The sequence below is a fragment of the Lagenorhynchus albirostris genome, chromosome 10, assembly GCF_949774975.1.
Source record: "Lagenorhynchus albirostris chromosome 10, mLagAlb1.1, whole genome shotgun sequence".
Taxonomy (NCBI): Eukaryota; Metazoa; Chordata; class Mammalia; order Artiodactyla; family Delphinidae; genus Lagenorhynchus; species Lagenorhynchus albirostris.
The window spans coordinates 67,031,489-67,046,682 of NC_083104.1; the positions used below are offsets into that span (position 1 = coordinate 67,031,489).

Consider the following 15,194-nt stretch of genomic DNA (forward strand, 5'->3'; position numbering starts at 1 on the left):
CTGATTCCAAAAGTGCGCGCTGGTCTGAGCTCTGCAGCGTGTGGTCTGCGTTTCCTAGGCCCCGTGTTACACTAGGCATCCAAGCCAAGTACTCCGTGGCACTTGTTTCTGTAAACCTTCTTGTCATGCTGGTTGATGAGTATTCACTCTTTTATTCTTGTTGTGACTACTACTTTTTAAGGCCCTAATATGTAAAGAATATGAAACAGTCATGAAAGGACAGTCAGAATTTAAAACTGAGTTTCATTTGGGGTAGTAAAATAAATAAGGGTTTTGGAGTCAGGCAGACCTAAGGTGGTATCTCAGCTCTCTCTTGCAAATTACTTAACCTCTCTGAGCTACAGTTTCCTAATCTCTAAAATAGCGATAAATTCCTACCGTATGTTGTAAGCATCAAATGAGATGTCATATGTAACTGTGACGAGCATAATGCCTTAATAAGCATTCAATAAATGTTAGTCCTATACTGCTCATTTCTCCTACCTACCATCTAGTTTAGAAGTGTCTAGAACTGGACACAGAGTTCAGCTTGAGTCTGTGTTCCTGTTATTTCAATTAGAGAAATGTGATTGGCTGGTGAGAAATATGCGAGCACAGAGGAACCTGCCTTAGGCCAGAGCCTCTCACCTGTGTGCAGAGCACAACTAGTGGGCCAAGAACAGGTGAGAGTTGTGCCAGAGCTATTGACCCTCTCAGCCCTTGGGGCAGCTGGCTAGGGCTGGGGCTTCGGGAGAGCAGCCACCTCCTTTCATTGCGGTGTGCTTTACAGTGTCATTTTCTCTGTGCTCTGTGACGTGGAGAAGGAAGGCAAGCACTGCCTTTGACTGCGTTGCCCCAAAACTTGCTATTAGGCGCCAAGAAAAGTTCCAGGTTGGGGTACAAAGAAAACAATTGATTTTCCTCTGAAGTCACAAAAAAATGTTGTCAAATTTGCTACCGCAGCTGGAGTCTCTGTTTGCACATAAGGTGCCTTGGTATGTATGATAAAAACGCAGCCCTTCCTCTGGGTGGATGAATGGAGCGCAGCTGGGTTTCCATCCCCTGGCCGTTTCACACCGAGCACCTTCAGGCAGCGCACAAACCATGAAGCCGCAGCTCTGGTGGAGGAGACCAGTGCTCGACAGTCAGGTTTAAGGTTTCTCAGAATCTGTGCTCTTCACACAGCTTGTTCTCTTTCTCTTTCAAATTATCTCAGGTGATACATGCCTGAGGAACCCACTCCACAAACAGCAGTCACTCCCTCTCCGACCCATCATCCCCCTTGTTGCCCGGATCTCGGACCAGAACGCTTCTGGGGCACCCCCGATGACTGTCCGGGAGAAAACCCGCCTAGAAAAATTCCGTCAGCTTCTCTCCAGCCACAACACCGACTTAGGTGAGTCCCCGTGAGCCCTGGGCCAAAGCTAGGACCTCTCGGTGACTGGAATTCTCAGAGACCTGGAAGCTATTGCTCTTTATTCTTCCTTCTTTTACTTTTCCAGCATCTCCTGATCTGGTGCCCATTGAAGTGACATGCAGGTATTAAGTCAGAAATATGTTACTAGGAATTAGGGACCAAATTAGGTGGGACTGGATTCTGTGGCCTGTAGCTATTCTGGCTTTGGTCTCCCCTACCTCCAGGTGATTCTTACTGAAATCCACACCTACTGGCCTTTCTCTTCCCCTGTAACTCTAATCTCTGAGCTGACTGGATCACTGCTGCAGAGCACTTTGCTGCTCAGGGCTGTGTTTTGGGCTTTTTCCCTGTGCTTGTCGGTAGCTGGTGGCGGTGGTGGCAGCGGCAGTGGTGGCGGTGGCGATGGCAGTCGTCCTACTGGAACGGTGGGAGGCACCAGGCGGCGCTGGCTGGGGCTTGTCTTAGGGCATCTGTGGGAAGGGCTAAATCCAACAAAGCCTTTATCTATTTGCAGATGAACTGAGGAAGTGTAGCTGGCCAGGGGTTCCCAGGGAGGTTCGGCCTGTAACCTGGAGACTCCTGTCGGTGAGTTCTACCCACTGTGTAGCGAAGCGTGAGCCTCACACAGCCCTTCTTACCTGCTGAGGTTAGTCTGGTCACATAAGTCTTGCACCGTAGACTTCTCTAGTCCTACCGGATGTGACAGACCTGTGGGACCGTAGTCCTATTGCTTTGCATAAAGAAACACATTCTTGAGAGTTTATTCCCACACATGTAGAAGAGCACACGTTTGTGCCTATAGTCCTGATCTCGCCTTCTCAGCACCAAGGAGGAAGAATACAGTGGGGCTGGGTGAGCCAGTACTTGTTTGAACAGGCTCCCACATTCCCTGGGCTTCCCTCCTTTTTCAGTAGGAATAACCAAGGTGGTTGAAACCCACTTTGCAACTGTGAAGAGTTGATAAACGGGCCTCCCTCAGAAGCCTGCACTAGTCCCACTTTCACTAAGTAACGGAGCACTGTGCCTGTCACTGTGATACGAACACTTTGATTTCCTGAGCCTGTAAAATTCATTCATTCGTTCAGTAAATCCTATAAGGATTTATTGAGGGCCTGCTGTTCGCCAGGCATGGTGCCAGGTGCTGTGAGGATATAGGGAAGTGAAGACGGCACAGCCCCCGCTCTCCAGGCGCTTGCTCGCTCGCTCGCTATGGAATGTATCCCTTAGCTGACTGCCCCCACCCCCAGTCTTGCAGCCGTGTAATCATTGCCCCAGCTTCTTCTAAGTTTGAATGCTATTAGAAGTAGATGTGGTGAGAATGGAAGGGGAACAGGAGATGTAAGAATTGAGAGTGGGATCTAGACCAGGGCTAAGAATGTAAGTTGGCCTGGAGCTGGGGCCAGGAGGGGGGCTGCTGCCAGCAGTTCTGTGTCTGGACGTTGCAGCTGCTGTGTCGCAGATTCCATTCAGGTTCCTAAGCTGGTAATTCTGAATGTTACCGTAGAAAAGAATGTGTAACCGGCACCGACTCACGTGGCACACCAGTGAGATATGCCACAGAGGTGGCCACCTCCCCGTGACCCTGGGAAGGTTTGCCTCGTGCACACGCAGCCCCAGGAGGTCCTGACTCGGGTCCAGTTCCCTCCTACTGACCTACATTCGCTTCTCTACTGTGCCAGCTCCGGAGCTCCGCAGTGCTCCAGTAGTACCCGCTCCTAGCGCAGTGCAGGGGGTGCAGGGGTAAATAACCCTGGCTGGCCGTGCTTCATCTGCCCACATGTGCATCTCATTGAATGAGGAGAGGGCAAAACACTGGGTGGCCAGAACCAAGACGGGATTTACGCTTGTGTCTTGGCAGCTTTCTTTCGGTTCCTTTGATAGTTTCCAAGCCACTGCTCAGGCTAAAATAAAAATTAAGGATTCATCCAACCAGTGCCTGTCCCCATCTGACTAGCAGTCCTGTCTACAGGGCTATCTCCCAGCAAACACCGAGAGGAGGAAGTTGACCTTGCAGCGGAAGCGGGAGGAGTATTTTGGCTTCATTGAACAGTATTATGACTCTCGAAATGAGGAACATCACCAGGATACCTACAGACAGGTACAGTCATCGCCTGCTGCCCTTTTGCTCACTAGTCATAATCTTAAGGTGTGGCTCCTGGAAGTGCTCTTGGGGTGCGAGTTTTCCAAGTCTTCAGGCTACAGTGTGCTGGTTAGGAATTAAATTTATTCCCAGAACTACTTCCCCTCTTTCTAATTCAGTAGCTCTTATCTTAGCCATTTTAAATAGATAGATTCTGGGGGGTCCTGGTCAGTGGCAGTGCTTCTCTGACTTTAATGTGCGTACACATCATCTAGGATTATGATAAAATCCCAACTAGGGATTATGGTAAAATGCAGATTCTAATTCAGGAGGCCTGGGGTGAGACCTTCACTTCTAATGAGCTCCCAGGTGATGCCACCTGCTGCTGGTCCACAGACCACACAGAGAGTAGTAAGGGTTATGGGACACAAGCTGAAAGATGAGTTCACTCTGTGGTCCATCCCTCTGGACTGTGACATCAGTGTGTCCTTCTGGCAGCTGCAGTGCCTCTTTAGCAACCGTGTTTGTCTGTCTGCAGGAGCCATAGCCCTCAGCAGCCTTAGCAGGGAGTGTTCTATCGTTGCGCATAGTGGTCCCCACAGCCTGCGGAAAGGTGGAGGGTGTGAAGGGGAGTCTCATGGTTGCAGAGGGGAAAATACTGGGGGAGGCAACTGTCTACAACAAGCTCCAAGAATTGAAGTAGCCTCTGCGGCTATTGACACAGTCCTTAGGATTGTTAGACATCTGGGAAATCCCGAAGCCAAAACCAATCATCATGACTTCTTTGGTAACAGAAGTCAGAACTTTCAGTGCCAGTTATTAAAGGCCAGCTCCCTCTAGTTCTCTATCCTGGCATGTTTTTGCAGCTTTCAGAGCTCTTTTACTTCTTGGGAACTGTTGAGTAAGAATCTGAAAGAGACATACACATTTTGATCATACCTGTTAAATAAGTACCAGCCCAGAGTAAAACAGATTCCAGACAATAGGAAAAAAGCGGGTGATTCTCTTAAGTTGTGAAGCCTGTTGCTGTTTGGTGTAAGTGGTTTATTTGGGAAGGTTCCCTCACTGTTCAAAAAGCTATTGCTGTCATGGGAATGTATTCCAGATGCACAGGTAGGTAGGTTTAGCTAGACTATTTTTGTATGTCAGTCAATTCTTTCTAAAGGTAAATTGTGCTCTCACTCTTACTCCCGTGATTTCCAGTTCCTAAGAAAATAACGTCTCAAAAGAACAAACTGGCATTTGTGTTTTTGGATACGGCTTCTCTTTTTCAGATTCACATCGACATTCCAAGGACGAATCCTCTCATTCCATTGTTCCAGCAACCACTTGTACAGGAGGTGAGGGAAGTGCTCAACATTCTCAGTCCCCCTCCCCCCATCCTTCTGTGGCACCATCTGTGTGGCTGTGTGCCTAGCCCTCCCTCCAGGCATGGGCAGGTTTAAGGCTAATCGTGATCGTACCTTGGTTCCCATTTGGAGCTTTGGTCCTTTCAGAGCACTTTCTTACGCATTCTCATTCAATCCTCATAACAAACCTGTGGGCTGAGTAGCACTTTGAGAGGCTAAGGGACTTGCCTAGCATCTTGAGTCTACCTGGTGACAGAATGAAGACAGAAACTACACCCTAGAATTCCTAGTCCTGTGTTTGCTCTGCTTTATCTAGCTGGTAGTGGTGTGTGTGTGTGTGTAGAAAACATACGTAACAAAATTTACCGTTTTAACCATTTTTAAGTGTACAGTTCAGTGACATTAAGTACATTCATATTGTTGTTCAACCATTACCACACTCCATCTCTACAACTTTTTTTCATCTTCCCAAACTGAAGCTCTGTACACATGAAACAATAACTTTCCATCCCCCAGCAACTGCCATTCTACTTTCTGTGTCTATGAAGTTGACTATTCCAGGTACCTCAAATAAGTGGGATCATACAGTATTTGTCCTTTTGTGACTGGCTTGTTTCACTTAGCATAATATCTTCAAGGTTCATCCATGTTGTAGCATGTGTCAGAATTTCCTTCCTTTTTATTTTTATTTATTTATTTTCTTGACCGCACCGCGCGGCATGTGGGATCCTAGTTCCCCAACCAGGGATCGAACCTGTGCCCCCTGCATAGGAAGCACAGAGTCTTAACCACTGGACCACCAGGGAAGTCCCTTTCCTTCCTTTTTTTTTTTTTTTTTTTTGTGTGGTATGCGGGCCTCACACTGTTGTGGCCTCTCCCCTTGCGGAGCACAGGCTCCGACGCACAGGCTCAGCGGCCATGGCTCACGGGCCCAGCCGCCCCGCGGCATGTGGGATCTTCCTGGACCGGGGCACGAACCCGTGTCCCCTGCATCGGCAGGCGGACTCTCAACCACTGCGCCACCAGGGAAGCCCCCCTTCCTTCCTTTTTAAGACTGAATGATATTCCATTATATTTGTATAAGACGTATTGTTGATCTGCCATCTGTCAGTGGACACTTGAGTTGCTTCCACCTTTGGGGTATTGTGAGTAATGCTGCTGTGAACGTGGGTGTGCAAATATCTGAGTCCCTGTTTTAAATTCTTTCGGATACCTACCCAGAAGTCAGTTAGTAGTGATATGTTGAGACCTAACAAGTTGGCAAAGCACATGAAAGGTTTCAGTGGGACTGTTAATCTTTTGACCAAGCAATAAGTATTGATATAAACTCCTGAAGATTAGGGATTTCCTTTGCAGCTTCATAGTAGCTAGGATACTGGATGTAAGTGCTCTTTGAATTATATTTTCACTCATCCTCATAATAGAGAAAACGTGATAAAAAATGCTCAAAATAATTTCTGTTTGACTTTAGATTATACTCATAATTCCGTTTAAATATAGATGTGTCTACTGATGGGATCCCTCATAACTTACCACTAGCATAAAGAAGATTTTGAGGGTGACACCATTATTTTACCTGTAAGAGTCAGCTCAAAGGAAGCTGAAAGCCGCCCGGGATCCCTTTGTGTCTCCCGTTCAGTTTCCCATGGCTCAGCCCTACTTATTCCTCATTTTAACTTGAAGATGTTCCGATTCTTCTCTCTTGCCTGTGCATGGTTACTTTAAATTTGGAGACAGGGAAAGTAGTTTATTTAAAAGGCTTCTCCTAGTAGTGGAACCTGCCTACAGAGAAAGAAATTCAAACTGTAGTCTTCCCAATTTTTCTTGAATCACCTTTCCATCTAGCAGACTGTAGTTATCATAAACAGAATAAATTAAGTAACATTGAGTATTGAAAAACTCGTTTTATAAACCTAAAGATACTTGAGAATTGACTATAGCAAGTGAGAATTACCCACACTAGTAGAAGAGGTGTCTCAGAGGTAGACAGGATTGTCCCAGGCTTTTTCTGTAGGGAAGATTCCATGGTCTCCCCTGGTAACCAGGCTTGGTGCTCATCTATTTCCATCTCTTTGGCATTTTCACTTGTACAGTGTGAGTACAGTGTCTGCACTGTCCCATCCTTACTAGAGAGGGATTATTGCAGGTCTCCTGATTCTGAATGGCTAGCTTCCCTGCGCTTGGCCATTGTTTAAGCCAGTCACCAGGGATTTGTGTATTCACAAGGAGCTGATAGTGTGGAGTAGAAGCCCTGATAAGTCCTTCAGAAGGATTGATCTGGAAGAGCTTTTAACAGAGACATCCAGACAGACACAGGCCACCGGAGGTGTGAGGAGACAGAGTGGAGCAGGGAACTCTTGAGATCTTCCTGGTGGGTCTAGCTTGAGCCACAGTTTCAAGGGAGGGAGGAGGGTATTTAGCAGCAAAGAATGTAAGAGGGGTCCCATTGGAGTGTCGGGCCTAACACAAATGAGGACGCCACACCCTTCGCTCAGCCCCGGGGAGCAAGTGGGCCCATCTAGTGGAGGCAGAGGCCAACTCCTTCCAGGCTGGGCTTTGCTCTCACTGCCTGCGAGGGCAGGGGTGTTGACAGTGGGAGTATTTCTTGGCTGTCTCTGCCAGCTGGAAGGCAGACTCAACACAAGGGCTGGGAAACATCCTTTATTGTGTCTAGATTCTCCACGTCTCTCCTACACTGGCTAACCAACTCCAAAACCATACGACCACTTCCTTTTTACTTTTCCCCATGGGAGGTTTTTTCTCCCTTGCACCTGACCTCCGAGAGGGCCTGTTCAATTTGCCTGCAGAGCTGACTGACTCTGGGCTCTGCAGAGCCAGGTGCTGTGGAGGCCCCAAATCTCCTGTCCCTCCGCATGTAGTCATTACCACCTCTGTCATCCCTCTGGTGTGGTTCAGAGACCTGAGGCAGCCCAGTCAAAGCCTGTCTAAGGAATGTATTGGGCCCAGGAGTTGTGGTCAGCAGGATGAAGCCAGGGGATGAGTGTCAGCAAGCTGAGAGAAGACAGGGGAAAAGCTCCAAGGGCATAGTGAAAACAGAGAGGAGTGTAACAGAGTGCGACAGGGCCGGACTCTGTAAAAGGACCATAAAGATCTTTTCAGGGACATCCCTGGTGGTCCAGTGGTTAGGACTCTGTGCTTCCACTTCAGGGGGCACGGATTCGATCCCTGGTTGGGGAATTAAGATCCTGTGTGCTGTGCAGTGCGGCCAAAAAAAGATTTTTTCTTTCTCCCCAGTCTAGTCCTCTGGCCTCTTGTGGCTAATGTACTTAACCCCAGAAGCTTTCCCCGTGGAGGCCCTGGCTGACATCTCTGTTCTCAAGTTCCTGGCTGGAGGAGTCCATAGGATTTGATTTATTTGACTTCCTGTCCCCAGTAAACGTCTGGGTTGCATCCTGATATGTGAAATGACTTCCTGCATTTAGAGTCTGTCACTGGTTCCTAGTCAAGCTGGGTTAGAACTAAATCCAGATCTAGATCTCCTTCCGTCTCAGCAGGGAGAAAGGGGAGTGTGCTAAAGAAGGCATTTCCTCTTTAAATCCTGTAATGACCAAAAGAGATTTAGAAAATGTATCAGAACTTAGATATTCTGATATCTTGCTCCTGGAAATAGAGAAACAGCATCTACAAATGAGCATGGTGGCCTGAATTAATGACATCCACAGCAAACCTTTTTCTAAGCCATTTGTGTCACTCTCCTTTGCGTTTCCCAATTTTATATCACGTTGGCTAAATACTGAAAAGAGAAAGGGCAAGAAGCACCTACCCCTGTTTAAAAACAGTTAGTGTCTTAGAAACTTTATATTTGTAGACTGCCTTTGTCCACAATATTTTAAAATTTTTTCTACAAATTCTGTAGCAACGCTGAGTTAAATTGTGACGTAGGTAAATGGAGGGAGGGAGAGTATCCCCGTGATTTAACATCATGTTGTCTTTTTTTCTCATTTTCCTAGATCTTCGAAAGAATTCTATTTATTTGGGCCATCCGACACCCTGCCAGTGGGTATGTCCAAGGAATTAATGACCTGGTCACTCCGTTCTTTGTCGTCTTCCTCTCAGAATATGTCGGTAAGAAGCATGAGTACCAAGTTGAACAAGCTATTGCTCTTTCTTATCTGTGGTCTGTTTGTTTTTCCCAAGAGTGCAGCCAGTGGGCACGTGTTGCTGAAAAAAAATAGTGGCTTTAGAATACACAGCTAAACCTCTTTTAACAGCAGCTGCAGCAGCAGCCAGGAATTTCTCTCTCGAGATGGTCACAGATCTCACCTAAGAAGACCTTTGCCAAAGAATGACCAAATTGATATATTTATGTTCTGCCATAAACAGATGGTTTGATGGTTTGAGGTTCCTTTTGGATTATTTTGAAGTCGTCTCAAATGCAGGCCCTCATCTGTGAAAGCTGGAATTTTAGATTATACATTAGGCCTTCACACTTCAGTTCACATGCTGTATCTTAGGAGCAGGATGTGGACGTATAGAGCAGGAAAGGTGCCAGAATCCAGCTCACACTGGAGGTAATGGAATGGGCCAAGGAGAGCTCTGGGACCTTGGTTTCTCCTCCTCTTTCTTCACCTCTTACCCCACTGGGTTCTTGTCACTTTGAACAGAGTGATTCGCTGTCACGGCAGCAGTTAGGTTTTCTTACAGCTCCAGCCACCTGCTCCAGCCAGGCCTAAATCAGGCAGAGTCTTAAAAGGCATCGAGGATCCTCCACTTTTTTGGTTTCCTCAGTCACTTGTGCTTCAAGACTCATAGGAAAACCTATCTGTCATGGCCTGGTGCTTTGTTCTCTTAGTCAAAGAGAAGTTCATGTGGGAACAAGAGCATTGAAAAGGATTTTAGAAAACTATCCGTCTACTCCCCTCATTTCACAGATGGATTGTGAGATTCCCTGCCTCCTTACTAGTGGCAGGGCTAGGACCAGAACCCTCTTCTTCAGACTCTGAAGGCGGTGGGTTATTCTTTTCATAGAAAGCCATTGCAGGGGGTAGGATGGTAATGAGAAGGGGACTGGAGTGGAGCCCCTTGGAGGGGGAGGGCATAAGAAATGTCTCACTTGATCCTTCCCATTCAGGTTTTCTGGTGGGACTCAAAGGCGTGGTGTTTTGGTCTTTCATGAGGCAGCCTTTTTTATTTTTCATTACTCAAAACGTAAGGCAACCTAATGATGCCATTCCTTGTTCCCCTTAAGTGACAGCAGCCAGGGCAGAACTGGGAGTATGGGTGGAAGGTCACACTCTTGTCCACTCTGTCCAGTGACCCTAAGCAAAAGCACATAAATAAAGCTTTTGCTGGAGAACTTTCATTTTCCCCTCACATTAATAGGTCAGTTTTCAGAGGCACCTTAATTCTGTGTGGTTTAACTTTATTAAAGAGTGGTGCAGCTGGTCTGTTGGGATTTGGGGGTTGATTCTTGCAGTAGTACTATTCTGAAATGGTATTCAAGGATGAGCCTAGGAAGGTATTAATCCATTCATTAATCTACATTTGAGGTCTGAACGCTGGCATTGCCAGTTTTTATGCCAATTAAGGGAAATCCTCAGCAGCTGCAGTTCTAATTGGATATTAACTATCTTGTTAGCTGTCATTTATATTTTGTACCAAATTTTCCTTTACCTTCTATAGGCGCCCATCCCTTTGCTACCATCAACCCCACCAAGCACTGTGCCTTTCTCTTTTGTTTTTTAATAAATTTATTTATTTATTTTTGGCTGCATTGGGTCTTTGTTGCTGTGCACGGGCTTTTTCTAGTTGCAATGAGCAGGGGCTACTTTTCGTTGTGGTGCGTGGGCTTCTCATTGTGGTGGCTTCTCTTGTTGCGGAGCACGGGCTCTAGGCCTGTGGGCTTCAGTAGTTGTGGCTCATGGGCTCAGTAGTCGTGGTTCGAGGGCTCTAGAGCGCAGGCTCAGTAGTTGTGGCGCACGGGCTTAGTTGCTCTGCGACATGTGGGATCTTCCCAGACCAGGGCTCAAACCTGTGTCCCCTGCATTGGCAGGCAGATTCTTAACCACTGCACCACCAGGGAAGTCCACTCTGCCTTTCTTTGATGGATATGACTGCATTCTGATCTGGGTGTTTAGTTTGTCAGTCTCACCTGCTGACCAGTGAGACCATTGCTGACCCACAGCGTTTACACAGTGAAGCATGTGCTTCTCTGCCCCTCCTCAGCAAGGAAGCCTTTCTTGGCAAGGCTGTACTCAGTTTCACCTCTGCAGCAGACTTCAGATGGGTATTTGGTACCTCCTCCTAGAACTAGGAAGGCGGGGCCCATTCTTTTTTTACAAAAACTTTTCAGTTTCAAGCATATGTACAAGTAGAAAAAATAATACCATAAATCCTTATGTACCTGTCATGCAACTTCATAACTCTGTCCATTCTTCACCCACTCATCTTTGTGAGTAAGCAAATCTCACTGTCAAGCACCATATAATTTCATCCATAAATATTTCCATATGTACCTTTCGAAGATAATGATTAAAGAAACTCACAGCTGTAATGCAATTATTACATCTAAAAAGTTATAATAGGTCCTTAATATAATCTAATATATAACACTATTCAAATTTTCTTGATTCCCGTAAATATATTTAACAGTTTGTTTGAATCAGGGTTCAAATCAGGTCCACACATTCTACTGATTGGTTGATATGTCTCTTAAGTCTCTCTTAATCTATCAGTTCCCATCCATGTCTCTTTTCCTTAGGAGTTTGTACCTTTAACCCTTATTTTTCCAGTTTTCAAACTAGGACATGCCAGGCCAACCAGTAATATAACCCTGATTTTTTAAAGCACTTTACCGTTTGCAAAGTACTTTGACTTACCTGATTTCATTTAGTAGCCCCCAATATCTCTTTAAGGTAGATGTATCAACCTATTTTTTTTTTTGTGTGTGTGTGTGTGGTATGCAGGCCTCTCACTGTCGTGGCCTCTCCTGTTGAGGAGCATAGGCTCTGGACGCGCAGGCTCAGCAGCCATGGCTCACGGGCCTAGCCGCTCTGCAGCATGTGGGATCTTCCCGGACCGGGGCACGAACCCGTGTCCCCTGCATCAGCAGGCGGACTCTCAACCACTTGCACCACCAGGGAAGCCCTGTATCAATCTATTTTAAATGAGCTTCCCAAACTCAAACCTAGGTCTTTGACCTAAATACCTGTGCTTTTTATAAGAATTGGTGGTATCTCAACTTAGAGGTAGCACCAACTTAGAGATTGGTGGTATCTCAACTTAGTGGCTCCCTCTTCTCCATTCCCTGCTCCAAAGCAGGCAGCACGTTTCTTATTGCTCCTTTTCTTAAAAAAAAAAAAAAAAGTACAGTAGAGGTACATACTCATTTTAAAAAATCAAGGACTTCCCCGGTGGCGCAGTGGTTAAGAATCCACCCGCCAATGCAGGGGACACGGGTTCGAGCCCTGGTCTGGGAAGATACCACATGCTGCGGAGCAGCTAAGCCTGTGTGCCACAACTACTGAGCCTGCGTTCTAGAGCCCGTGAGCCACAACTACTGAACCCGCATGCCACAATTACTGAAGCCCGCGTGCCTAGAGCCTGTGCTCCGCAACGAAGAGAAGCCACTGCACTGAGAAGCCCGCACACCACAACAAAGAGCAGCCCTCGCTCGCCGCAACTAGAGAAAGCCCGCGCACAGCAACAAAGACCCAACGCAGCCAAAAATAAACAAATAAATTTATTTAAAAAAATAAAAACAATATAGAATTTTTATTACCTCACCGCTCCCCCCCCCCATCACCAGAGATAACTACTATTGACCTCTTGGTGTGTATTTTTCCAGTCCTTTTCCTGTGTGCGGATAGAGCTGCATATATTATTTTTCTTTGTTGTATCCAAAAAACTGGGATCAAACTTATCCATACTTTTCTCTATCTTGCTTGTTTTCATTCACAAATATCTGGCCAGCTTTCCAAATTTGGACATATGGATCTACCTCATCACTTTCAGCAATTACTTTCATCAAATTTTACTATAGTAAACAATTCTTTTATAATAGGACATTTAAATAATCTACAATTTTTAGCTATTATAAAGAACATTTCAATGAATATCCTTGTACATATTTTCTTATGCATTCGTGTTAAAATACATGTTTCCCTGAAAGAGAGCCCATAGAACGGAAATTACTAGTCCTAAAAGCATGCCAAATAGGTACCACTCCAAAATTACACTGTAAAAAGGTTTACAGCAGTTTATACTCCAGCCACTAATGTTTGGGTGCACTCTTCACATCCTTAGCAAAACTGGGTATTTTAGTCTAACTGTGTTTCACCAATTTGGCAAATAAACCATGGTTTGTGTTTCAATTTTTATTTCCACTTACTCATCAGTGAGGTGGTTTATCTTTTCTTTTGTGTATTAGCATTTGTTTCTTCTGTCATCTGCTTGTTCAGATCTTTTATCCAGTCTATGGCCATACCACCCTGAATGTGTCCGATCTCGTCTGATCTCGGAAGCTAAGCAGGGTTGGGCCTGGTTAGTACCTGGATGGGAGACCGCCTGGGAATACCGGGTGCTGTAGGCTTAAAAGAAAAAAAATTCTTTTATCCAGTTTTATCGTTTTTTTAAAAATAACTTTATTTATTTATTTATTTATTTTTGGCTTCATGGGGTCTTTGTTGCTGCACGCGGGCTTTCTCTAGTTGCGGCGATCGGGGGCTACTCTTCGTTGCGGTGTGTGGGCTTCTCATTGCGGTGGCTTCTCTTGTTGAGGAGCACGGGTTCTAGGTGCACAGACTTCAGTAGTTGCAGCACATGGGCTCAGCAGTTGCCACGCCTGGACTCTAGGGCGTGTGGGCTTTGGTAGTTGTGGCACGTGGGCTCAGTAATTGTAGTTCGTGGGCTCTAGAGTGCAGGCTCAGTAGTTGTGGTGCACGGGCTTAGTCGCTCTGTGGCATGTGCGGTCTTCCCAGACCAGGGATCAAACCCATGTCCCCTACATTGGCAGGCGGAGTTTTAACCATTGCACCACCAGGGAAGTCCTATCCAGTTTTTTCTATTGGACTGTTGGTCTTGTTTTGTAAGAGCTTTGTGTGGATTAGATATATTCATTTTTCATCTGCTATGTGTTAAAAATATTAGGTCAAACCACATGAAATTGCTAATATTCAACAATTTTTGCCGCATCCCTCCATGGGATTTTTATATAGTTCAAGCTAATTCTTTTTTTTTTCTCCCAGACCATCATTTGTCTTTTCAAATTTGTTTATTGTGTCTCCTAATGTAGCACTTCCTAATTTTTATGTGGTCAAATCTGTCCATTCGACAGGTATTTATTGAGCTCCTCCTATGTGCCAGAGGATAGAGTGACTAAGATAACAGATGTGGGCCCTGCCCTTACGGAGCCTCCCATCTAGTGCAGGGGTTAAGGGGCTCACAAAAAATTAAACAAGTCATTGCAAAGTGTGAGAAGGACATGAAGGAAATACCTCCTCCTTTATGGTTTTTAGATTTGGTATATTGCTTAGGAAGTCTTTCCCCACCCCAATATTATAAGAATATTCTTCCATGTTTTCTTCTAATATGTTTGTGGTTTTGATTTTACATTTAGCTTTTTAAATTCCATTAGTAATTTATTTTCCTGTACAGTGGGGGCTGAGATTTAAAGTTACTGTTCCAACTGGATAGTTCATTTTTTCAACACTATTTATAAATAGTACATCCTTTCTTCACTCATGTGAAATCCCTTTTCATAATATAATATAAATTTCTTTATTTATATGGTTTACTTATTTCTGTTCCATTTATCTCCATTTCTATGCATGTAGCAACAGCTTGGATTTTTGACCTTTGTAGTGTGTTTTATTATTATTTCAGGGCCAGTCTCTTTCATCATCCTTTGGTAAAAATTGTCTTGGCTCTTCTTCCAGATCAACTTTAGAATCAACTTGCCAAATTCAGGATGTAGGGAACCCTTCTGAATTTTTATTGGAGGTGCAGTAAATTTACAAATTAGTTTGTTGGGGTATTTTTTTCTTTTTTTGATAGCAGCTTTGTTGAGATGGCATTCATATACCATACAATTCACCCATTTAAAGTGTACAATTCAGTGGTTTTCAGTATATTTATAGAATTGTGTAACCATCAGCACAGTCAATTTTAGAATATTTTCATCAGCCCAAAAAGAAATCCTGTACCCCTTAGCCATCACTCCCAAGCCCTTGCACCCCCCCTATTCCTAGGCAACCATTAATCTACTCTCTGTCTCTATGGATTTGCCGTTTCTGGACATTTCATAAAAATGGTCATTCCTTTTCATGGTCAAATAAATATTCCATTGTATGAATATACCACATTTTATTTGTCTGTTCATCGGTTGCTGGGTATAAATTAAGCTTCAAAG

General features: G+C 45.1%; 1 protein-coding gene and 1 non-coding gene across 5 annotated transcripts in view; both read left to right on the plus strand.

The window, feature by feature from the left end:
* Positions 1 to 15,194, plus strand: part of TBC1D22B (TBC1 domain family member 22B) — a 65,172-nt gene that overhangs the window by 22,145 nt on the left and 27,833 nt on the right. For 2 of the 4 annotated variants that reach the window (XM_060162760.1, XM_060162759.1), the window contains exons 4-8: positions 1,196 to 1,375; positions 1,911 to 1,981; positions 3,351 to 3,494; positions 4,751 to 4,816; positions 8,797 to 8,911. In XM_060162760.1, the coding sequence (XP_060018743.1) occupies positions 1,196 to 1,375; positions 1,911 to 1,981; positions 3,351 to 3,494; positions 4,751 to 4,816; positions 8,797 to 8,911 (576 nt within the window). The remainder of the gene's footprint in view (positions 1 to 1,195; positions 1,376 to 1,910; positions 1,982 to 3,350; positions 3,495 to 4,750; positions 4,817 to 8,796; positions 8,912 to 15,194) is intronic. The other 2 variants (XM_060162761.1, XM_060162762.1) reach the window with 2 other exon arrangements.
* Positions 13,258 to 13,376, plus strand: LOC132528272 (5S ribosomal RNA). Its single transcript, XR_009543156.1, has one exon. It is a non-coding gene; the product is annotated as a 5S ribosomal RNA (ribosomal RNA).